This window comes from Ipomoea triloba, chromosome 5, assembly GCF_003576645.1.
Source record: "Ipomoea triloba cultivar NCNSP0323 chromosome 5, ASM357664v1".
Taxonomy (NCBI): Eukaryota; Viridiplantae; Streptophyta; class Magnoliopsida; order Solanales; family Convolvulaceae; genus Ipomoea; species Ipomoea triloba.
The window spans coordinates 2,127,623-2,152,278 of record NC_044920.1 but is presented as its reverse complement, the minus strand read 5'-3'; the positions used below and the strand labels follow the sequence as shown (position 1 = coordinate 2,152,278).

The following is a 24,656-nucleotide window of genomic DNA, read 5'->3' as shown; positions in this document are numbered from 1 at the left end:
TATATATATTGCATTCTTTCATTTAGTAGTAAAATATTTAGAAGTATTTAAGTTAAATTTTTTTATTTTTATAAATTAAAAATAGCGTCGGGGATTCCCCGTTCCCCGATAATCCCCGTGGGATAGGGATGGGGATGGGGAGATTTTTTCCATCACCGATGGGGATGAGGATTGGGGGAGAAAGTCGGGGGCTAGGATGGAGGGTATACCCCCGCCCCGTTAACATCGCTAAGGGGTCCTGTGGGCTTAGAAAGTCATTGACGCAATATGTCAAAATTAAAAGAATAGGATTAAATGTGACAATGTCACAATAGACTAAATGTGACAATGCCATAATAGTTGAGGACTAAAAGTGAAAGTTGTTCAAAGTCAAGGATGTAATATGACAAAATTAAAAGAATATGACTAAATATGACAATGCTACACTAGTCGAGGACTAAAAGTGGAATATGCTCTAATGTTATATAACATTGTTGGTTCAAATTAGGTAATTACATAGATAATCTATTATTACCACCTAGGTAATGTTGGAGGTAATGTGATTGCCCATTTTCTAAGAATTCTTACATCGTTTTTTAATATTTAAAATTTACACTTATCAACTATTTTTATCAAATAACAACAACATGTATTGATACATATATAAAATAATATACAAACATGTGTGTGTATTTATTTATTTATTTATATAATATAACCTAAAATATAATATCAACTAAACATTAATGTTACATTTTCAAAATTCCAACTAAACAAACAATGTAATCTTATATTCTCGCCATCTTACATTATCTTTCTAAAGATAATATTACTCAAAGATAGTCTCACAAAAGTAACAAAACCACAATTTGCATTCACTCAAATTTTGACACATCTAAGGGATCTAGTTACTAGTTTCATGTAGCTTCATTTAGCTTCTCTTTTTTCTTTTTTCTTTTTTCTTTTTTTTTTCTTTTTTCTTTTTTCATTTCTTTTACCAAAATATAAAAACTCATCGAAAAATTAAGAGTTAAAGACCCAAAATAATAATAATAATAATAATAATAATAATAATAATAATAATAATAATAATAATAATTCAGTAATACATTTACTTTTGAATCTCTTTAATTTAAAAAGTAATTCAAAATTATTTTTTTTAAAAAAAAGATAATGAAAAACATTAATAATAATAATAATAATAATAATAATAAATAAATAAATAAATAAATAAATAAATAAAAGTAACCACAACCTAATTATTTGGGAGAAGGAATATAATAAGAACAATTGTACATACATTAACGAACACCAATAATACAAGGTAGCTATAAACAGAGTTATACAAGAATCTTCGAATCCACCAATTATACAGGCTGTCACCATTGTCTGAATGGGAGAGACTACACAACCTCTTTTCACTACTTCACTTCACTTCACTTTGTCTATGCCATACTCATTCAGACAAAATCATGCTATACAAAAATTCCCTTTCTCAGAAAAGTAACTTATTATCACAACAATAACATCTTCTTCATCCTACGTTGTCAATCCAGAACTTGGGATTCCATGCTTTTGAAACCATTCCGGCATATGGAACCTTTGGTTGAGCACCGGCCGCACGTCCTCCTGCTGAGAGAGATGCTTGAGGAGCGGAAGTATCACGTCCATTAGCTGATAGAACGGAAAAACATTATTAGACACGAGCAAACAACGTGGGAAAAAGCGAGAGAGAGGATTGAGGAAGGGTGCGAGTTTTTGAGTTTGCGAACTAGACCTGCTCATCGTGCGGCTGTCCAGCAGAGAATGGAATGCAGGGAATCCCGTTTAATGGTTGCAATAAGAAACTGAAGGGGTTGTTGTCAACAATAACAATTCGGGATAAATCATTTGATATGCCAGACAAATCCTTCACGTGCTCTCGATATTCCCTGTGATATAATATAGCACACCCCATAGGTGTAAGGTGAAAGCCCGGTTTTTAACAAGAAATTCTCCATGCATAGAATCTCAATAATATCACAGAATAGGGTTACAAGGTGTAGTGGCTGCGGGTTTCCCTCGTCATCCAAAAATAATAATAATAATAATAATAATAATAATATCACAGAATGGGCTTCAGGAATACAGGACCATGGTAATATTTACATGCATAATTTCTAAAAACAAACAAAATTCATGATGATTGCCACAGAAGACTATGGAGTACGGCCTTTTAAAAATGCAAATGTAAAAACGACATGAAAAATTGAAAGTAGATGCCCCGTGAAAATGAAGTTGAGGTCAAGCATAGGTTAAAGAGCCTCACAGCAAAGCACAGGAGACTAGATATTAGGCATTTACGTTATTCTTGTATTGTATTTTCTCATTTCTAATTCCTATTATGATAGTTTATGTGCTAACAGAGTAAGATAAAACCTGAAGTAAATTTATAAAATGCGAGCCTCCAGATAACCAAAAGGGTGCAAGACAAGAGGTGGCTGCAGATACTGTTTGAAATTAAAGAACTGATAAATCAAAACCTAGAGAATACAGTGTGGCGAAAGAGCTGTGATACTTACGTGCTAGTGGTCGAAGGCCTGTAAAGTCTGCGAATAAACCGATTTTCAACATCTATCTTGTCAACAAGGGGCCTCGCATAGCCTACAGGGAGACAATAACCAAACATCAATAAAGGGCACAGTTCAGGGGAAAGAAAATAAAACCATGAAGAGATGAACAAACCTTCAAGTCCAGCAGTAAATAACACAAGGTCAGCAAATGTGCCAAGTTGTTTCAGAAATTCATGGAGTCCAGGACGTTCAAACACCGTGACATAGTTGATCTTAGGTTTGCCATCGCATTCCTTGAGAACAACAAAAACAAATTTTAAAAAATAAAAAAGAAAAAAAAATCATTTCAAAAATTTGCCTTGTAAGTAATTGTAGAATGTAGATATTGAGTTCTCACCTTGTCCGAAGATACACACTCGAGTTCAAACCAGTTCAACCCGGCCTCAGTAGCCTCAGTAGTTATTATAGAAGGCAAAGTTGATGTCTCATATGCACAAACTAAAGTTTCATCCAAGTCAAGAACCACCTGCTAGCACTCGACAAGTTGAGACAAAACTATAGTGGAAAGTAAGCATTTAAAGAAAATCTTTTATCAAAGTGGCAAACATATTTACTGTTGGAGAATCATTATGCTATGCAATCTATAGTACTGAAATTAACTCCTATTTAGTAATAAATTTTAAATTAGTTGCACAGAGTTAGTACACTATTTACTCATCAGTTTAGCGCATCTTGCACAAAAACTCCAATTTGCATGCAATGAAAATATGCCAATCGTTGCTACAAGGATATCTCATAAATATTGCAGACTGCACCTTCAAAATGCCATTTTTTATGCAAGCTTCCAATTTGGTAGAATATTCAATGTATCCCTAAATCGATTTAAAAATGCTAAACTGGAGGTGAAGCAAATGGGCAATCCAGCAAGAAGTAATTCCACTTTAAAAATCTGAACTTCATGCACAAAAAAACACTTGATAGTAATCAATAACCGTTATCTTTAATCTAACAGCAGCAACAATGTCCCCGAGCACAGTAATTCACCAAACCTATCATTATCAATCTTTCATCTCAAATGACATTACACTAGAAACTGAAAAGCAATTGCTGGCATATACTTCTATTCATTTCCCATAAGATTGTCAAATTGCCAAATTGCCAAATTTCTCTATGTACCCTTCCTCTCTCTTCTAAAAGGTTCAAAAAATTTCGGACTTTTCCTATGAAGAAATTGAGGTTTCAGAGAATAAAAATGGCAGGCAACTCTAGAGGAACAAAGAATGTTAGAAAACCCAACTCAATTAGAAACAAAGTAAAAAAATTATTAAGCTTCAGATGTATGGAAGATCAAAACTTTAAACTTCCATCTTCATGACCTTAAAATTAGAATCTTGGCATAGCATTTATAATTTATTAGCATTTAATTCCTGCCTTGCATCCATACAAACATTAACTGTTAACCTCATCTATTATCTGCCCAATTGAAACTAAACTTCTAAGCTGCAAGAGTCTAAGCAAACTAACAAAGTAAGGCAACACTCAATTTGCCCCAATTTCTTCTTATGCAAAACCATCTCAAATTCATTTTCATCTATAGGAACCAATAAAATGCAACTTCAACTTCAAGTGCAAACCAATCCAAAGTGCTGATGAACTGAATTTTATCCTTTTAGGTTATTCTCTTTTATCCAGATGAATGAGAGCCAATCAATCGCGTTTAAAGCTACTGATCACACAGACAAAGAGACAGAGCAGATATCAATCAATCGGTCAATGGAATTCAAAACAAAGCATAAAAAGCCGCTATTTGCGGCAGTGGACCATACCGTGAGCCTCGGCAGAGGATTCTCGCCGTCGCAACCGGCGACTCTCCCCTTGGCGATTGGCTGAACGGCCACGGAGGGCGGCGGAGGCGGCGCCTCGTCAGGCTCCGGGAAGTCGGAGAGCTCAACCGTCCCCAACGGCTTGAACTCCGGCGGCGGAGAGGAGAGGAAAGAGGAGTTGCGGAAGCCGAGGTAGGAGAGGACCTGAGTGAGCGACGGCGTGCCTCTGACGATCTGAGCGAGGATCTGGAAGAAGAAACACAGCCAGTTCAACAGCGCGCCCCACAGCTGTGGACTCCTCGGCGCGTAAACGTCGGCGGCTGCCTGAGCCATGTCCGCCATGAGTGGCCGGAATCTCTCGCTTAGAAGTGAGTGAGCGTGGAGTGGCTTCGAGCTTCGCCGTGGACGTGTACACCGGCGTGACAGAAATGAAATAAATTAATTGCAGCTCTACAAATCAATAATAAACCACAACTAGTGTAAGACAACTACGGACTAATCTTATTTATATTCATCCCATAATAATAATACACAAAAACTTAAAAGAGTTAATACCATATAGGGTCCTCCGGGTATAATAATTTTGCCGTATTTAGTTCTAAATTTTTAAATTGACCACTCATAGTCCTTCGACTTTTTAAATTGACTCATAGTCCTTCAACTATCAAATTTTAATTATTCAGATGCGGGTTAAATTTTGAAAGGTGAAGGACTATGAGTAGTTAATTTGGACCACAAAGGGTAACAATTTGAAAATCAAAGAACCATATATAGTCAATTTGAAAGTTTAAGATTAAAAGTAGCAAAATCATTGTATTCACTATTCAGAGGACCCCATATTGCATTAATTCTTGAATATTAAACCGTCTTACATAAAATGAATCGTAAACATATATCACATCTTGGTACGACAAATATTAGCATTTATGGAGGACCCTAACCAAATTGGTAATATAATTGACTCGATAACCATAATATTTTAAGTTTGACTCTCAATAAGACCTCATTGTGGTCCTTTGTCGACTAAAGTCACAAAACATGGTTTACCGATTGTACACTTCTAGATAGTGACTACGAATTTTCCTTGTAATCATATGTATGTATATAATTGGTTTGATAACTATAAAATTTCAAATTTAATTTTCCCAATTATAAAAACTTCACCTACCGTGCATCTTCTAATCAAATATAATTGAAATCTTGTTGTGCATCTAAAACTATCATTATGGTGAATACATAATCATAATATTTGCGTATATATAGGGTTAGGTTCCCATGCGGTGCTTCCCGTACGATCACTCATCATAGGTACGCATAAATGCACTACAAAGTATTCGAAAATATATCATTAAGTGTGATGCATTTTTTTTTGTGTGATGCATTGATACATTTTCGAGCACTGTATAGTATATTTTGTATACTTAATGATGAATTCGTACTTACCACATGAAAAGTACTCTTCGCATTTTAACCCGTGGAGGGGTGCGTGTGTGTATATATTAAAGGGGGGAAAATGCCACTGGCCTTAAACGGTAGAGAGTGGACAAGATCCACAATTCCACACTCATCACACTATGCATGTTCTTAAGACAAAAAGCGACAAACGAGAAAAGACTAAGGCCTAAGGGGCTGTTTGGTTGAGTTTGTTTTAAAATTATAATTTATTTTTATTCTTAAAAATGCCAATCACATATAAACATTTTTTCTAAAACTTACTCGATTTTACCAATTATTAAAATTCTAATTTTGATTCGCATTATAACTTTTCTGTATTCAACCGAACACCCCCTTGGTGGCGTTAGAATCTGCCAATTCGAAGTGACAAATCTTCTATATTTGGAGGCTTTTTTGTTACTATTATTCTATTAATAGGCTTAGAGCCGTCATTCTGACAATCTGACTCATACTTAAAGATAAGCATAAAACTTCAGTCTCCAACACATCCACGCAAGTCATAGGCAAACAAGGAAGAAGATAGAATCCTAGCTACTACTTTTAAAAAAGTTTTTATAAGAAAAATCGAAATGTGAGTCGTGTGATAAGGTTGTGATTTTGGTGGGGTTAATGATTTTGTGGTTGAGTGATATAAAATTTAGTAATTTTAACACCAAAAATGTTATAGTATTTGTCTTTAATCACATAAAATACGGAAAAGAATATTGGTAATGATATTATTGAATCATGTGATAATAGTGTGTGTTTGGTCGAACTAATGCTTTTGTGATTGCGCGATATAAAGTTTAACAATTTTAAGGTTACAAGTATAGTATTGATCTCTAATCATAAAAATAACGGAAAAGAACATTTGATAATAGTATTATTGAATCATGTGATAACGTTGTGTGTTTGGTTGGGTTGATGATTTTGAGGTCAAGAGATGTAAAGCTTAGCAACTTTAAGATAAAAAAGTATAGCATTCATTTCTAATATGTGACCGAACATGTGTTAATAGTATTATTAGAAAACGTATAATTCAACTAATGATAACATACAATTTTGGTATTAAAAATAAATTTTCTGAAATAAGGAATACACACAGCATAAGATTAGATTAACTTGAAAACGAATGCTCTCAACGGCTCTAGGGTTTCTGTGCTAACTTTGGTAAGTTTCCCGCGTCTGGCTGGCCTCGACGATGGAAGTCGAGACGGTGCCTCCGACGTGCAACGACAGAGGGCCGACTGGGAGTATGGAAGGCGGTACTAGGAACGTCAAAAGGTTTAAACACCTCAAACGCTCCTTTGTAGAAGTTGCGGCGGACTGCCCCACCCTTGAGGAGGTGGATCCGGCTCTGCCTGAAGAAGCGAACTGGTTCGAAGACGAAATCATTGTTGATTCTGACGTTGAAGATGAACCCTGCGAGAGAGATGATGGCATCCCGGTGGTGAGATTCTCCAAGAAAGTTCGCGAAGACCTTGTTAAACCATGGAGAAACGCGTTACTGGTGAAATATCTGGGGAAGCCGGTGGCCTTTTCCCTGTTTCAACAGCGTATGCTCCGCTTATGGAATCCGTCAGGTAAAGTGGATTTCATCGATGTCGGATCGGGATGGTTCATTGTGAGATGCCAACTCCAGTCTGATTGCATGCACATACTTGCGGATGGTCCATGGAAACTGTTCGATCAGTATGTTGTTGCTCAAAGGTGGAAGCCAAAATTCGACGCCTCCACGGCGAAGGTTGAACGGATGGTCGTCTGGATTCGGGTGCCGGGTCTCCCGATCGAATACTTCAGGGAAGACGCGATTAAAGAGATCTTGGCCATGGTAGGAACGCCGCTGAAACTTGATATGACTACGACAGGAGTTCAGTGGGGAAAATTTGCGCGGGGTGCGGTAGAGATCGATCTGACGAAACCACTTGTGGCAGTGGTGATGGTTGACGACGTTCCTCGTCGAGTGGAGTTTGAGGGCCTCCATGTCATCTGTTTTGACTGTGGAGAGGTTGGTCATAGGTCTGTATCATGCCCAAAGAACATCTCAGAAACAGAGGTGGTGCAAGACTCTCTGCAAGAGGAGAATAGGACAGATAACATGCACGTGGAGGAAACACATCCACCACCTCCCATCGCCAAACATGGTGCATGGATGATTGTCAATCGCAAAACGAAAGGGCCGGCTAAGAGGCCTGAGAAGGCGAGAGGGAAACCGACCGGAGAGATCAAGGCTAAATCGACAAGAACATCTAATGAACACAAAGCCACGCAAGCCGATAATGGAACTGGGAGTGCGAGTAGAGCGGTTCGTTCCGCTGGGAAATCGGCACAGCAAGTGCACACTGCGACCAATCTCACAGGTAAAGGAAAACAAGTTGATATCATTCCAGTGTCTAATACTTTCTCTTATTTGCAGGATCTGGAAATTTTGCCGGAGGCTCCGGTCTTGCTCGAGGAAGAAACGGCACCAAGGAGCGCTCCTAAACCCAAGAACCAGCGTCGAAATAATAAGGGCAAAAAACAGACATCACCGGCGCCAGCGACTACTCTTGGCCGTGCGGGATTTCTCTCCGAGGGGGGTCCTGTTCCGGATCAGCTCTTTGTCTTCGGTAACCCCGCTGGCGCAAACATGAGCATGGATGGTGCTCCAGGTGGTAACGAGGCTTCGTCCTCGAAGGGTTCCACTCAATCCAGTAATCAGGTGACGTTTAAGGGAGGCGGTCTTAATGCTCCCTTGCCTCGCGCTGGTTCCCAATGATTTGTATTAGTTGGAATTGTAGAGGCGTGGGGAACCATAAAACGGTGAATCACGCTAGGCTCATGATGCGAGATAAAGAGGTGGGGGCTATTTGCTTCCTGGAAACAAAAACTAAAGATATCAGCAAAATTAGAAATATGGCTGAAAAGCTTGGGTTTGATAAACATTTTGTGGTAGATCCTCTGGGCTTTGCTGGGGGGCTTGCTCTTTTCTGGAGAACTAGCAACTTTGATTTTTCAATTATTAGGCACACTTCTCAAGCTATTCATGGAATCGTGAGAGGGTTAGGGACGACAACCACTAGAGTTTCGTTTGCCTACGTGAGACCTAATGTTTTGGCTAAGGAGATGTTCTGGAGTGGTTGCAGAAATTACGCCAATAATAACGGGGGTCCCTGGATTATAATGGGGGACTTTAATGATATCATTGATGATACCGAACAATGGGGTAGTTCTGCAGTTAACATGAGTCGGTGTGCAACTTTTGTGGATGGGTTTAATGCTTGTGGGCTTCTAGACATGGGTACCATGGGGGTTAGATACTCCTGGTTTAGACAAGAAGGTGGACGTACGGTGCTTCGTAAAAAGTTAGATCGTGTGTTCTGGAACCTTGACGCCCAAACTACCTTCCCGGAGGCTAAAGCAGCTATTCTCCCTCGAACTCACTCAGACCATCACCCGATTAAGTTTCTTGGGGTGGCTGGGAGACCCCCCCGTAAAGAGAATAGGCCCTTTCATTTTGAAGGAGCCTGGCTGAGGCGCGATGATTACAAAGTACTTTGGAATAATGTCTGGAATGACTCAAATTTGGATTTCGTTGGTACGATCGCAGAGGTAACAACACAGAGTAAAGAGTGGAATCAAAAAGTCTTTGGGAACATTTTCAAAAGGAAGTCCAATCTACAAGCTAGGATCAAGGGCATTCAAGAATCTGTCTACTTCCCTTCGTCAAGAGGTTTACAGGTTCTGGAGAATAAGTTAATCTCTGAGTTGAATCAAGTCCTACAGGAAGAAGAAATTCTTTGGTTTCAAAAATCAAGAAGGCAGTGGATTCAAGACGGAGATAGGAATACGTCTTTTTACCATAAGTCAACCCTCATTAGACGCAACCGGGCTAGAATCAGGATGCTCAAAATAGATGGCGAGTGGAATTCCGATCTCAAGGTAATCTCAGATCATCTTTCTAACTTCTTCATTGATTTGTTTGACAGGAGGGATCCGGAACATGGCATCACTGATGTCATCTATGAGGGCCCCAAAATCAGCCACGCTCAAAAGGTGGCTCTCTTCCGGTCTGTTGGCACGGAGGAAGTAAAGACAGCGGTGATGGGAATGAAAAAATTCGGGAGTCCTGGCCCTGACGGGATTCAAGCGGTTTTCTACCAAACCTTCTGGGAAGGGGTCAAAGTTCGGATCACATCCTTGGTCAATGAGGCTCTTACAACGGGAAGGGTTCTGCTTGGACTTCTCGAAGCCTTCATTACTCTCATTCCTAAAAAGCAAAACCTCAAATCAGCGGCTGATTTTAGGCCTATCACTCTGCTCAACGTCTCCTTTAAAATCATCACCAAGGTGATCGTGAACAAGATGCGGCCTGTTATGAAGAAACTCATTGGTCCTTTCCAAAATAGCTTCCTCCCGGGTAGGTCTACAATGGATAACATCATCCTCACACAGGAAATCATCCACTCCATGCGTCACAAGAAAGGGAAGAAGGGCAATATGGCCATCAAAATTGATTTACACAAAGCGTATGACAGTATCAGCTGGGATTTTCTGGAGTCAACTCTTGAGGACTTTGACTTCCCTCCTCAAATTATCAAGCTTGTCATGTTTTCTTTAAGGGAAAGTTCTATTTCTCTACTATGGAACGGAGAGAAACTAGCCCCTTTCCACCCCGGTCGTGGTCTCCGGCAGGGCGATCCCCTGGCCCCTTATCTCTTCATTCTGGTCATGGAAAAACTCTCATGGGCGATCCAGGCTGAAGTGAATAGCAGCAATTGGAAACCCGTGGTAGATTCGAGAGGTGGGACTGGTGTCTCCCACTTATTTTTTGCAGATGATCTGATGCTTTTTGCAGAAGCCTCTCAAGCCCAGGGCCGGATCATTATGGACTGTCTGGAAGATTTTTCAAGAAGATCAGGTTTGACCATTAATGTGAACAAATCTTGTATTTTCTGCAGTCCTAACACTAATGCAGGTACGAAAAGGGACTTAAAGAGGACGATGGGAATTCCAGTTTCAGATAACTTGGGAAACTACCTTGGCATCCCGATCCTTCAGAGGCGTGTCACCAAGCAGACTTTTGGCGATATCCTTGAAGGTATGAAAAGGAAACTAGCCAATTGGAAGGCGGAGGCTCTCAGCCTTGCGGGGCGCAGGGTTCTCGTACAATCTGTGCTGGCAACCCTGCCGGTCTACTCCATGCAGGTTTTTAAACTCCCCGTGGGGGTCTGCAATGCCATTGACAAAGTGTGTAGGGATTTTCTCTGGGGTGACTCTGAAACTAGCAACAAAATCCATCTGGTTGGGTGGAATGAGGTTTGTAGACCTAAGAGCGCAGGAGGCTTAGGACTCAGACGGTGTGTGGACTTTAACGAAGCCCTATTGGCCAAACTTGCATGGCAAATGAACACTTGCGATGACAAACTTTGGGTCCGTATCATGAAAGAAAAATATGTAAAAGCGGGAAATTTTTTCACGGCGCCAACCCCCCTCCAATCATCCTGGGGCTGGAGGAGCATCCTACGAGGTCGGTCTACCATCGAACTAGGTGCAGCCTGGAGGGTGGGAACCGGGGATTCTCTCAACTTTTGGTCGGATTGGTGGGTTGGTGACAAACCTCTTGGGCTCCTCGACAGCGTGTCAATACCCGACGAGCTTGCTTTCGCTAAGGTAAGTCATTTCATCCTTCCTAATCGTTCATGGGACTTTGATAGGTTGCAGGCTATCCTCCCGCGCGAAGAAGTCAACAAGATCAGATCCATTCCGATTCCACTTGATGACCTTGTACCAGATGCTCTCTACTGGCCGACATCCCCTGGAGGTATGTTTTCTGTGCATGAGGCTTACAGGTACATTGCAGGAGGAGATAGCTCAGATGAAGTGGACTGGGTATGGAAAGTGAAAACTGCCGAAAGGTGCCGCATGTTTCTTTGGTTGGCAGCGAAGAACAAACTGCTCACCAATGCGGTTAGAGCTAGGAGGCAACTTACGGACGAGGATGGGTGCACGGCATGCGGAGAGTTTTGCGAAAGCATCGACCACATCCTAATGCATTGTGACGTTGCACGAACCTGCTGGAGGAAGACCCACACCCCGACGTCCTTCACACTCGGAGCCGCCTCGCCGTTCATGCAGTGGCTAAAGTTCAATTGCTCATCGACAGATATGTTGAATGGTGTTCCCTGGAGTCTAATTTTCAGCTACACATGCTGGGAATTATGGAAAGCTCACAACAGAAGGATCTTTGATCACGTCAATCCCTCGCCGCAAGAGATCATTCGGCGCGCGGAATTCACAGCCCGTGATACTTTTAATTATGGTCATCAGCGGAAGCCCGAGCGGATGGAGAAGACGCGATGGATTTTCTGGACTCGACCGAATCAGGGTTGGGTCAAAATTAACACAGATGGCGCATACAAGAAAGGTACAGGCCTAGCCAGCGCAGGTGGTTTGGCGCATGACCATTTTGGGAATTGGTTGTATGGGTTCATCACAAAAATTGGGTTTACTAATAGTTTTGCCGCTGAGCTGTGGGGCCTAAGGGAGGGTCTACGGCTGGCAAAAACTAAGGGTATTAGGAAAGTGGTTTTAGAAATGGACTCCGAATCGGTTGTTGCTCTTCTGAATGGCGATCTAGATGACCACGGGTACTACTCGACACTCATCAAGGATTGCCAGTTTCTTTTGGACAGTTTCGAACAACGGACACTCCAACACATCCTCAGAGAGGGAAATAAATATGCGGACCACCTTGCGAACATAGGCCAATTAGGGGAGTGGGGTACCGTCTTTTTGGACCCACCTCCTGCTAGTATTGAGGTACTCCTTGTTGCGGATGCCGCCGGAGCTAGTTCCTTAAGAGTTTGGTAACTTTTGTATCTCCCGTCCTCGACGGGTCAATCTCACCAAAAAAAATAATTAAAAATAAATTTTCTTATTTGAAAATCGGTAACGCATCCGTTTATAATTTAGATGGTTTATAACTTTATATCACTTTATATTCAAATCATTTGATGGTCTTATTTTTCAATTTGTTCACATTTTTCATGTATATTAATTTGAGTAAGTTAAATTTCAAGTCACTCTTATAAAGAGTAAAAATGTGTTATTTCTTGTTAACACTCTTTTTCTCACACTCATCACATAAGATATTTAATTTATAGTGCGATTATCTTTTTATGTATGATTTGCGAGCTGCATTATACAAGAGAGGGATTAACCTAGTGCATACCCTCGAGTAATACATAGTTTGTGTGTTTCGTTGAGGTTGATGAATTTGCGATTGAGTATATAAAGTTTACAAATTTTAAAACAAAAATGTGTAGTTTCTGTCTATAATCACAAAAAGTACAAAAAATGAACATTTGATAATCGTATTATTGGAAAACGTATAATTCAAGTAATGATAACATACACTTTTGGTATTAAAAAGCTTCTTATTTGAATTGGTAACGCATCCGTTTATACTTTAAATGGTTTATATCTCTTTATATTCAAATCATTTTATGAAGTATTTTTCAATTTGTTCACATTTTTATGTATGTTAATTTGAGTAGGTTATAATATTTCAAGTCATTCTTAATAATGGCAAAAAAGAGTTACTCCCTCAGTCCCGCAATCCCTGTCTTCTTTTCTTTTTGCACGAATTTTAAGGTAGCCAAGTACTCAAATTTTGTCTTCTAATTTTACCCCTCTATTTTCTCACATGCAATAACCCACTAGAATTCTAGAACACACCATACACTTCTTCTCTCTCTTTATCTTTCATTCTTACGGAATACTTCTCTGGTTCCAATTTTTTTCTCCGATAAGAATTCTAAAATTATTTCTTCCATGAAACCTTTGTGATCTACATCGCCATACTGATATGGGAAGATATTGAAGATATGCATCACCTAATTTTGTAGAGATTTCAGCACACAAGTATGGAGTTTTGATGAAATTGGAGCATGGGTTCTGCAATCTTTCAAAAAATTTGAGGAATTGATACCAAGGTTAGTGTTCTACACTCAATCTATGGAGTTTTTCTACAAATAGTGACTTTAAGATTAAAACTTTTGAAAATTTATTCTTAGTTCTCCTTCAATCTAGGTTTTTTTTTTTGTTTTTTTGTTTTTGTTGAATCTCAAATTCTACAAATTGAAATACATATTACCAAAAAAAAATTTGTAATTTTGAATCCCTCTCTCTCTTTTTCACTTTTTTATACTCAATTATCTCAATTTTAATAGTTATACAAAACACTCTTTTTTATACCATGAACTTCTCAGAGAAAAATTACTCTGTAGTTTATGTCGATATATGCTGTAGGATCACTAAAATTGTGAAAAATTAGCGGGATATATGCTGTAGGATCACTAAAATTGTGAAAAATTAGCGGCAAAATTTTCCGCCAATTTTTGATATGACATTTAAAGATTAAAATACTCTATCGCCAATTTTTGATATGACATTTAAAGATTAAAATACTCTATTTTGTTTACCTTATATGACATTTAAAGATTAAAATACTCTATTTTGTTTACCTTATGGTCAATAGAATGATTAAAATACTCTATTTTGTTTACCTTATGGTCAATAGAATTTTTAGTACTCCGTATATATAGTGTGTTTGTAGGAAGCATTTTTTGATTTCTTTCTCAGAGTACTTCACAATAGAGAGGTTTTCTGTATTACAGTAAAAAAAAAAAGTTCTTGTCTGCTAATGGAGTTTATACCGGAAGAGAGTTCTAATGATGTTCACTTAAGCACGGGATGTTCAAAGGATAAGAGAAGTGTTATTTTTGAAACTTTGCTAAAACACAGTGTGAATGGAAAAGTGAAATATGGTTCAATTAAAGATGTTGCAAATGTGTACTCTGTTTCTACAAGAACTGTTAGTCGAATATGGAAAAAAGGGATTGCTTGTGTTGCAAACGGTGTTCCAGTTGATATTTCTTTAAACTTGTCATGTAATGTTGGAAGGAAAAGGATTGCAATTAATCCCGAAGATGTTGCTAGAATCCCCTTGAATCGCCGGACAACAATTCGTTCTATGGCTAGTGCACTAAGCNTAAAGATTAAAATACTCTATTTTGTTTACCTTATGGTCAATAGAATTTTTAGTACTCCGTATATATAGTGTGTTTGTAGGAAGCATTTTTTGATTTCTTTCTCAGAGTACTTCACAATAGAGAGGTTTTCTGTATTACAGTAAAAAAAAAAAGTTCTTGTCTGCTAATGGAGTTTATACCGGAAGAGAGTTCTAATGATGTTCACTTAAGCACGGGATGTTCAAAGGATAAGAGAAGTGTTATTTTTGAAACTTTGCTAAAACACAGTGTGAATGGAAAAGTGAAATATGGTTCAATTAAAGATGTTGCAAATGTGTACTCTGTTTCTACAAGAACTGTTAGTCGAATATGGAAAAAAGGGATTGCTTGTGTTGCAAACGGTGTTCCAGTTGATATTTCTTTAAACTTGTCATGTAATGTTGGAAGGAAAAGGATTGCAATTAATCCCGAAGATGTTGCTAGAATCCCCTTGAATCGCCGGACAACAATTCGTTCTATGGCTAGTGCACTCTTGAATCGCCGGACAACAATTCGTTCTATGGCTAGTGCACTAAGCATGTCAAAAACAAGCCTTCACCGTATGGCTAGTGCACTAAGCATGTCAAAAACAAGCCTTCACCGTAGAGTTAAAGAAGGATCTTTGAAATCCCACTCAAATGCTATCAAGCCTATGCTAACAAAGGAAAACCGGAAGGTAAGATTACAGTTCTGCATATCTATGATTGATTCAAGTTCGTCTCATAATAATCCAAGTTTCATAGATATGTATGACCGCGTTCATATAGATGAAAAATGGTTTTTCCTCTCAAGAACTTCTCAAAAATATTACCTCCTGCCTGAGGAAGATGAACCATATCGTACTTGTAAAAGTAAAAAGTTTATAACAAAAGTTATGTTTCTTTGTGCTGTTGCTCGCCCTCGGTTTGATTTAGAAAGAAATGAAATGTTTGATGGGAAAATTGGGATGTTTCCATTTGTTTATAAAGAACCAGCTAAGCGTAGAAGTAAGAACCGGGAAGCTGGAACCTTAGAAACTAAGCCCATTGAATCTGTAAATAAAGAAGTGGCAAGAAAATGGTTGATTGATTATGTATTGCCTGCAATACGAGCAAAATGGCCACTAAGTAGTTCCAAGACTATATATATTCAACAAGATAATGCAAGGCCACATATTAGTATGAATGATGTTGAATTTTTGGAGGCTGCAAAGAAAGATGGCTTTGATATTTACTTAATCTGTCAGCCTCCAAATAGTCCGGACATGAATGTATTGGATCTCGGTTTTTTAGAGCTCTTCAATCTTTACAACATCAAGAAGCTCCCCGCAATGTGGATGAACTAGTTGCTGCTACTCATAAAGCTTTTAATGAGATCTCAGTAGAAAGTCTGAGTAATATTTTTCTAACATTGCAACTATGTATGGTTGAAGTTATGAAAAAGTATGGAGGGAACAATTATAAACTGCCACACATAAATAAGCAAAGGTTAGCACGAGAAGGCTTATTACCTACCACTATATCATGTGATCCAGAAGTCTTAGTTGAAGCAATTTCAAGTCTCCAGCAGTAAAGTACTGAAAATGAAGTTGCTCGGCATGAAGTGTACTTGTAATTGTATTTTTGGTGAACATTTGTATCTAGCACTATCGCTTTTAGTAATGTATTTTGTCGTGTATGGCAGGAGACACTGATGATTAGAGTATTTTATTTTGCTCATTTTGTATAAATTGATCCATGTGATCTATGTAAGGGTGCAATGCTTTATTTAAATGCTTATGTATTGTGTAATTGGTGGAAAATGTACTATGTTCATCTTTTCTTTACATTCTAATGAAGACTACTTTGTGTTCAAACACTATGTATGAAGATTAAAAGTCTATTTAATCTGTAATTTGTGCATAATTTGTCCAGGTTCTGCTCAGAGGTCCTAAGAATTTATGTGAAGCAGTTAAACACTATAGTTTGCAGTTACAGTACAAGTTTCAGTATAGTTTTTGCTATTTTTCCTATGGCAGTTTTAACTTTGTTTTTAAAATGGAAGCTTTCTCCATTAATGCCTTAGTTATAGCATTTGCATTTTGGAGTGTGCTTTTATCTTTATGCTACTCTGTATTGTTTATGACAAATGATTGCAGTGTATGGGTGATAACTGTGGAAATAGGAATAATGTTAAATGAATGGCTATTGTAGTGTATGGGTGATGACTGTGGAAGTAAGAATAATGTTAGATGAACAAATAAGCTACAATTTCAAATTGCATCAGATTCAAATGTGGTTATTAATATACGGAGTACATAATTTTAATTAATCGAGAATGAAAATTTATGTCAATAAATTAAAGTACTCCGTATGTGTTTGCTTTCCCTCGTTGCAAGAAAAAAAAAACTTGTGTGAGACCGTCTCATGGGTCTTAATTTGTGAGACGTGTCGAATCTTTGATTAATCAATAAAAAATTCGACCCATTAATCAATTATTCGACCCGTCTCACTGATTGAAACCCGTGAGACGGTCTCGCACAAGTGTTACTCAAAAAGAAAATTAAAAACTTTGTAGAATATTATTGCTTTAAAAAATTAGCAAATTATAAATACCTTAGATATTGTAGAACTTCTAAGGGTAAAGTTGGAAAAACAGAATAATAATGATGTTCAATTTTGGAAAGTAGACAATATTTTGGGACAGACTAAAAAGGAAAGTAGGACAGATAAAATGGGACGGAGGGAGTATTTATTATATTGCCAACATTCTCTTGGTTCAATCCTTATATTATGCTATGGACCAGGGTTCACAGTGCATTTTAAATTCTAGCGTATATATATGTATATATATTTGTCTTATATTTTGAGTTTTTGTGTTTTGTTTTATGAAATTTTGTACCTTAACAATATGAATTCTGTACCTAAGACAAATTAGTAATTATGTCTTATGTTATGAATTTTTGTGTTTCTGTTGTGAAAATCTGTACCTTATGAGTATGAATTCTGTACCTCGTCATTTCGATCTAAAGTCTATAATTCTATGTGAACCCTAATCCATGATATAATTTGTTGGTTGAGTTGGTCAAATACAATCCTTTTGGTGCAATTTATTTAATGTCTAACTTGAGGTCTATTAGACATGAATAGAGGTTTCCTAAGGCACATCTTCTGATAGTGGGCATGGGTTTCTTCAGTAGTTATATTGTGTACCATGGTCCACAATGCATTGCAGATCATGGGTCATGGTTGATACTGTAGTTGTGTTGAATGGATACTGTAGTTGTGTTGAACGGATACTGCAGTTGTGTTGAAAGGAAACTGCAGTTGTGCGGAACAGAGGCCGTTTCATCCGTCTAGAACTGTAATTGTGTCAAACTGATACTGCAGTTGTGTTAAACTGATACTGCAGTTGTGTTGAACGGATGAACGGCCTCTGTTCCGCACAATGCAGTTTCCTTTCAACACAACTGTAGTATCTTTTCAACACAAATTGTAATATCCGTTCAACATCAACTGCAGTATCAGTCATGACCATGGTCCACAGTACAATTTGCGAGGTTTCTTTGGTCACCCAAAAAAGGGGTAGGGGGTTGGGGTGGGTTATGCACAAATAATCAGTACATGTACTTTCTAATAAAGCCGAATCCCTTAGAGAGAAATTGATTTGATGTATTTGGTATTTAAAATTATTTTTAATTCGTTGCTATTAGGTTGAATTTAAATATGTTTCATTATATTATTGATTTTTTTGGCAGTTTTTAATATTAATCTAAAAAATGATAAGTTAATTAATCCAAAAACAATACGATAATATAATCCATATCTAATTTATTTTTTTATTGAAATTATTAATTTATTTCTCTTTTACTAATAGAGATCAATAATTATTAAAAAAGAAATGACAATAGTATGCTACATTTTTTTTAGTACTACTGACTCTATTACATTGTAGTATTTGTTCATTTAAACTTTCTCAACTTGTTAAAGCACAAGAGTCAATATCAGTCAATACCGCCTCCACTTGTTCATCTAAATTTTCTCAACTGTAATTATATCGAATTGATACTGTAGTTGTGTTGAAAGGAAACTGCAATGTATTATAAAAGAAACTGTAGTTGTGTTGAAAGGAAATTGCAATGTATTATAAAAAAAACTGTAGTTGTGTTGAAAGGAAGCTGAATAACAGTTTCACATATTTGAGTGTATAATGTCGAATGAAACTGTAGTTATATCGAAAAGGAACTGTAGTTGTGTTAAAAAAAGGAACTGCAATGTATATAAAATGAAATTGAATATGTTATACACACAAAGTCAACGGTGCGGAACGAAGTCGTTTCTGCCGTTTCTTTTCATTATTCTGACATCGTTTTGATGCATAAACCACCATGCATTGTGGACCGCGGTCCATAGTAAAATTTGCGCCATAATGCTATATGAACCCTAATCCATGATATAAATTGCCCTCTTAGTTGAATCTGTCACATACGATCTTTTTGGTGCAATTTATTTCACATGTGTGGTTTGAAGTCTATTAGACATGAATAGATTTTGTCCGAGGCACATTTTCAGGTAGTGGATGTGGGTTTTTCTTGTAAAAAAAAAAGGTTATGTGCTAATCAGTACATGTACTTCCGAGATTGAAAGATAGTCAATGGATTGCGTTGAACAGGAGGGTCACTAAGGAAGAAGTGAAGGATGCCCTTATGGACATGGCTCCTCTCAAAGCACCAGGCCCGGATGGGTTACACGCCATGTTTTATCAGAACTCTTGAAACATTGTGGGAGATAGTATTTTTAAAGTGATTAATGATTTCTTCACTTGTGAGATTCTCCCGGAAAGGCTTAACGATACGAACTTAGTTCTCATTCCTAAGATCCAGAATCCAGACAAAATCACGCAAATGAGACCCATTAGCCTCTGCAATATTGCTTATAAGTTGGTCATAAGGTATTGCCAAATAGGCTTAAGAAGTGTATTCAGGAGCTCATTGGCCCTACCAAGAGTAGTTTCGTTCTAGACCGACAGATTACTGATAACATCGTTATTTATCAGGAGATCTTACAATGATGGTTCCTCTAGCGCAAAGCACAAATATACTGCGTGTGGGGGTGTGCTAAGAGATGAGAATGCCAACTTCCTAGGAGCCTTCTCCCATCGTATTGGCATGAGTGGACCTTTGGAGGCGGAACTGTGGGGCATTTATGATGGTGTGAAGCAAGCTTGGCACCTTGGCTATTGAAAAGTCATCATCGAATCAGATAGCGCCAAAGTCATTCGTTTAATTAATAGTGGCGTGGAGTATGTGGGTGCGGGGTGCAACCTTGTTGAGCTGTGTAGAGATGCCATCAACTGGCAGTGGGAGATTCGGTTTGAGCATGTGCCAAGAGACCAAAACAGGGTGACTGACTTGATGGCTTCCCATGCTCTAAAACAAGACGGAGAGTTTCTTTTCTTAAATGAAGCTACTGACATCTACAAAAGCACCTGCGTGAAGATGAGTTGGGGCTTTTTGGGAACAACAACATTGTGAGGATCAGCTAATGATTTAGGATATCCTCCTCCCTCTTCTACAAAAAAAAATATGAGTTTTTGAAAAGCTTTTTGTTTATGTGAGGGAGTGCGTATGGGAGGGGAGTGGCCAGGTGGGGTTAGTTTAATTTTGATTTTTTCGCAATGTTTGTCTAAGAAAAAAAAACCGTGAGGGAATCTATTGACAATTTTTTTTAATTATTGAGTATTTTTAAAAAAAATCTTATTCTATCTTTTTTGACTTGAAAATAACCAACATATGTGTGTGTGTACACACACATTTATTGGTGTTGCTCTTAATGAACATGTAATAATAATTTAATGAACAATTACTTATCACTTAATGTAGTTTGATATTTTAATTTTATTTGTAAAAAAGAAAATAAAAGAATAATTAGTTTAAAAAAATTAAGGAGTGAAGTATTACTTCATTAAAATCTAAATTAAAATTCTCAATAATTTTAAAAGAATTCACAACCATTAATCCCCCAACCGATGAGAATGATTTTTTTTTTTTGGAACTCTATTTTATTATAAGTACAATATATATTAAATAGGAGGTCATGGGTTCGAGTCGCAACGGGATACTGGATTCGAGTCACAATTAGATATTGACTCTTTGTGATATAATATTGTTGAAAAAGTATATATATGAATGATACAACATTGTAACAGAGTCAAGTAATACTAATAAAAAAAATTAATTAAATATTTAATTATAATAATTTGAGTATTTGAAGAGAGAGAGTTGGTAAATAAGCTAACCCTAGTCCACATCTAGGAGTCTAGGACGGGCGCAAAGCGCATTAAATTATCGGCGCTATTTCTCCACTTATTTACGATCCTAGCCCTCACATCTTCCGTACAGTAGAGACTAGAGAGGCGATCAACATGGCTTCTTTCCCCCCAAACCCCCGCTCCGTCGAAGACATCTTCAAAAACTTCGCCGCTCGCCGCTCCGCCGTTCTCTACGCCCTCACTCGCGGTAAACCACCGCCTCTCAACTGCGTTTTCCTTTTACTATATCTATATATTTGTGTTATTGTTCCTGTATCTAAATTCGCCTCTGTTCTGTAAATTCTCAGATGTCGACGACTTTTTCTCGCAGTGCGATCCAGGTTGTGTAGTCGTTGCTTTCGGTTTGTGGAATATTTGTGTTTGTTTGCATGTGCGAGCAGAATTTTCTTGATTTTTTTTTTGTTTGCGGTGTGCGGCTTGAATTTTGCAGATAAAGATAATTTGTGCCTGTACGGTCATCCGGACGAGAGGTGGGAAGTCACATTGCCGGCGGAGGATGTTCCGCCGGAGATCCCGGAACCGGTGCTAGGCATCAATTTTGCGAGGGACGGGATGGAGAAGAGAGATTGGCTGTCGTTGGTGGCTATGCACACTGATTCTTGGCTGCTCGCCGTGGCTTTCTACTTCGGTGCTCAGCTTAATCGAAACGAAAGGTACATTCTGTGGAATTTAGTTGTGTGATTTTCTTACCAATACCGTTTTCATCCTGAAGTTGTAATGAGAGCACATTCATCACTTAAATTCCATAGCACTAATTTTCAGTCTTAGAATATAAGTTACCCTACTGATAGAGACATAGAGTTAAGGAGAGGAGAGTCAAGTAAGTGGAATTGGGAAGTTCTCCTTATTTACCAAATTGAGTTCAATTCACTACTTCATTCTTAGGTATTATAGCCCTGCTGTTAAGCTTAGTAAAACACTTGAAATTTTCTAGGGTTTAATTCCAATTGGGGGGAGGATTTTAGACTGCAAATTGGTATGTTTAAAATTATGGAGCTATTTCAAATTGTATCAATAATCTCAGTAGAATATTTGTAGAATGAGTTCTAAACCCATACTTTGATCAAGTGAATGTGACATTAAGGATGGACACTTTCATTGTTTGAAACAGCATTTTGCATGAGATGCTGGAAATAACATGATGAAAATATTTTGGATATTTTAGATTTGGTATTACCTGAGAGATTTGTGCATGAGCATCACAAATCTAATCTAAATGGTGTGGATGCAGATGGAAACTTAAGGCTTTTGTTTTTCAACAAATTATTTTCTTTCCTGGAGATGCACTTTAGTAGTACCTCTTTCTATATGTTTGGTCGTCATCACCTCTCTTTTTCACTTGTGTTTATAAGCTACCAATTAGCTCCCTTAAAGATGGTTGGGTGATTTCTCTAAAAATATTCAATTTTCTCCCTCCATTGAAAGATTGCTTTTCTAAATATTTGACTTCTGGATTCCCAAATTGAATCCTTTTATGTCCTGAAAATGTTCATATAGTTTACCATGGAGTATTTTATTCAAAAGTATATAGGTGTTGCTGTGTTGCATAAAGTTGTAATTTGAGAGGATTAACTGCAAATGTTTTCTTCTGCTAGATGAAAATTTTAATTACCAAATTTCTAGTGGGTTAAGTTTTGAATGTATGTTATCGCAATAAGTGGTGTTTTTAAAATCTCACTAGTGTAACAGAAAACCAATTGTACAAGAAGATTGTATGACAAGTCTGGTTCCCCATATTGGGTTATTTCTGGTGAATTTTCAATAACTTTGTGATGCTTATTGGAAGGATAATTAGTATCTGCAAACTCCGTTAAGAGAATTGGATGTTTTCATAGTTAGTCTCTAACCATTTTGTAAAATCATCCAGTTTTAACATATTCATAAATATCAATGCACTCATATTCATTTTGCAGGATTTACTTTTATTATTTATAATAAATCTTGGATCATTTAGCATCTGCTATCCATCCTTTTCTTGACCTGTATGTTGCCCCGGAAGAACATGCAAAATTTTGCTGTTCCTCACCTTATTACTCCTTCTGGAACCATATGTAACTCCCTATGAATGTCATACTCTTAAACTCCTCTTTTTCTTGGTCATTGAGGTTCACAACTGAAAAGTTATGTGATGTAAAAATGCCTGACGCAATGAAAGCATTTTTTCTTTAAATTTCTGCAAGCAAGATGTTCCGTTTTCATTAATAAGTGTGGCTCTATCATTGTCCCTTGTCTCATTGTCAAAGCATTCACTTTCAGAAATTGTTTTGAGTTTTATGATTGTCATTTCTGATCCAATATGCCTTTGTTTTAAGTTGCAACCCCTATGCTAACTGTTTGCTTAATCAACAGGAACCGTTTGTTTTCCATGATAAATGAACTGCCTACAATCTATGAAATTGCATCGGAAAGAAAGCCCTCAAGGGAAAGACCAATCGTCAATGTTGGTAATAAATCCATGACAAATGCAAAGGTAAATCCATGACAAATGGAAAGGTACCCTTCTGAACAAGAACTTAATTCTGAGCATTATTGTCACTTTTTGCATGCAGAAAGACAATCAAGTCCTAGGAAATCCAAGGATGCACGAGAACTATGAAGAAGATGAAAACGAGGATGAAGATGAAGGCGAAGACGAAGATGATGAAAGTAATACTATTTGCGGGAGCTGTGGAGGAAATTACAACGAGAGTGAGTTCTGGATTGCCTGTGATATATGCGAGAGGTGGTTCCATGGCAAGTGTGTTAAAATAACACCGGCAAAGGCACAGTCTATCAAGACATACAAGTGCCCATATTGCAGCCACAAGGCCCACAAAAAGGTTAAGGGTTAAGCAGTAGTGTGGGGGTAAGGATACAGCCAGCTTTAGCAAATATATACTATCATGTTAGCGAGTTTCGGAAACAAAATACTGCAGTTGTTAGAGGTCCTTTTAACTTCAATCTTTAATTGATTCCTTTCTATTACACAGAATCAACTTAGAATTCTCTGTTCTTTTAGTTGGGGTATAGTTTTGAAAATGTTTCACAATTTGAGAAAAATACAGGTTTCATATTAGTGTTTTAATGCTGTCCATTTTGGAATAATTTTTTGATTTTTCCACAAGTAATTCAAAGAGACTAAAAGCTAAGGTTCTGTTTAGAAGAGCAGACAGATTAGAGCAGTTAGAGACTTAGAGTGGCAGTAGTGAGATTGAAGTGATGGAGTACTCTAATTGTGCTGCTTTAAACGTTGGAATTTAAAAAATACTAAAGGCGTCTAGACAAATGAATAAAGTTCTAAACAACGCTTTTAAATGTCAGGAATTTAAATATACTAAGAAGGTGATTGATTCAACATAATCAAGACATTTTAAAGCTTATATTCTCATCTTTGATTCATGTTATCTTGCTCTTTTTTTTTCTTTGGGAATATAACATTCCCTAAAAAATGCAACATCCGTATAACACAATTCTTAGATTATATCTAAGATTACCATGGATACCTACTAATTTTGTCAATTTTAATTCTAATTATTATAAAAAATATA

The 24,656-nt window shown here is 37.5% G+C and overlaps 3 protein-coding genes across 3 annotated transcripts; 2 read left to right on the top strand and 1 right to left on the bottom strand.

Annotated features, from left to right (window-relative positions):
* Positions 1 to 1,241: 1,241 nt before the first annotated feature.
* Positions 1,242 to 4,824, bottom strand: LOC116021030 (CTD nuclear envelope phosphatase 1 homolog). Its single transcript, XM_031261626.1, has 6 exons — positions 4,358 to 4,824; positions 2,929 to 3,057; positions 2,704 to 2,824; positions 2,541 to 2,622; positions 1,757 to 1,910; positions 1,242 to 1,653 (listed from the first exon to the last, which is right to left on the bottom strand). Exons 1-6 carry the CDS (start codon positions 4,694 to 4,696, stop codon positions 1,519 to 1,521), a joined length of 960 nt encoding a protein of 319 aa, XP_031117486.1. The 5' UTR covers positions 4,697 to 4,824; the 3' UTR covers positions 1,242 to 1,518.
* Positions 4,825 to 14,989: 10,165 nt separating this feature from the next.
* LOC116019641 lies at positions 14,990 to 16,165 on the top strand. Its single transcript, XM_031259916.1, has one exon. The coding sequence runs from the start codon at positions 14,990 to 14,992 to the stop codon at positions 16,163 to 16,165; it is 1,176 nt and encodes a 391-aa protein (XP_031115776.1).
* A 4,990-nt stretch (positions 16,166 to 21,155) lies between these two features.
* On the top strand, positions 21,156 to 24,193 carry LOC116018947 (PHD finger protein ALFIN-LIKE 2-like). Its single transcript, XM_031259002.1, has 5 exons — positions 21,156 to 21,316; positions 21,417 to 21,449; positions 21,560 to 21,782; positions 23,479 to 23,599; positions 23,679 to 24,193. The coding sequence occupies exons 1-5, from the start codon at positions 21,223 to 21,225 to the stop codon at positions 23,958 to 23,960; spliced, it is 753 nt and encodes a 250-aa protein (XP_031114862.1). The 5' UTR covers positions 21,156 to 21,222; the 3' UTR covers positions 23,961 to 24,193.
* The last annotated feature ends 463 nt before the right edge of the window (positions 24,194 to 24,656 follow it).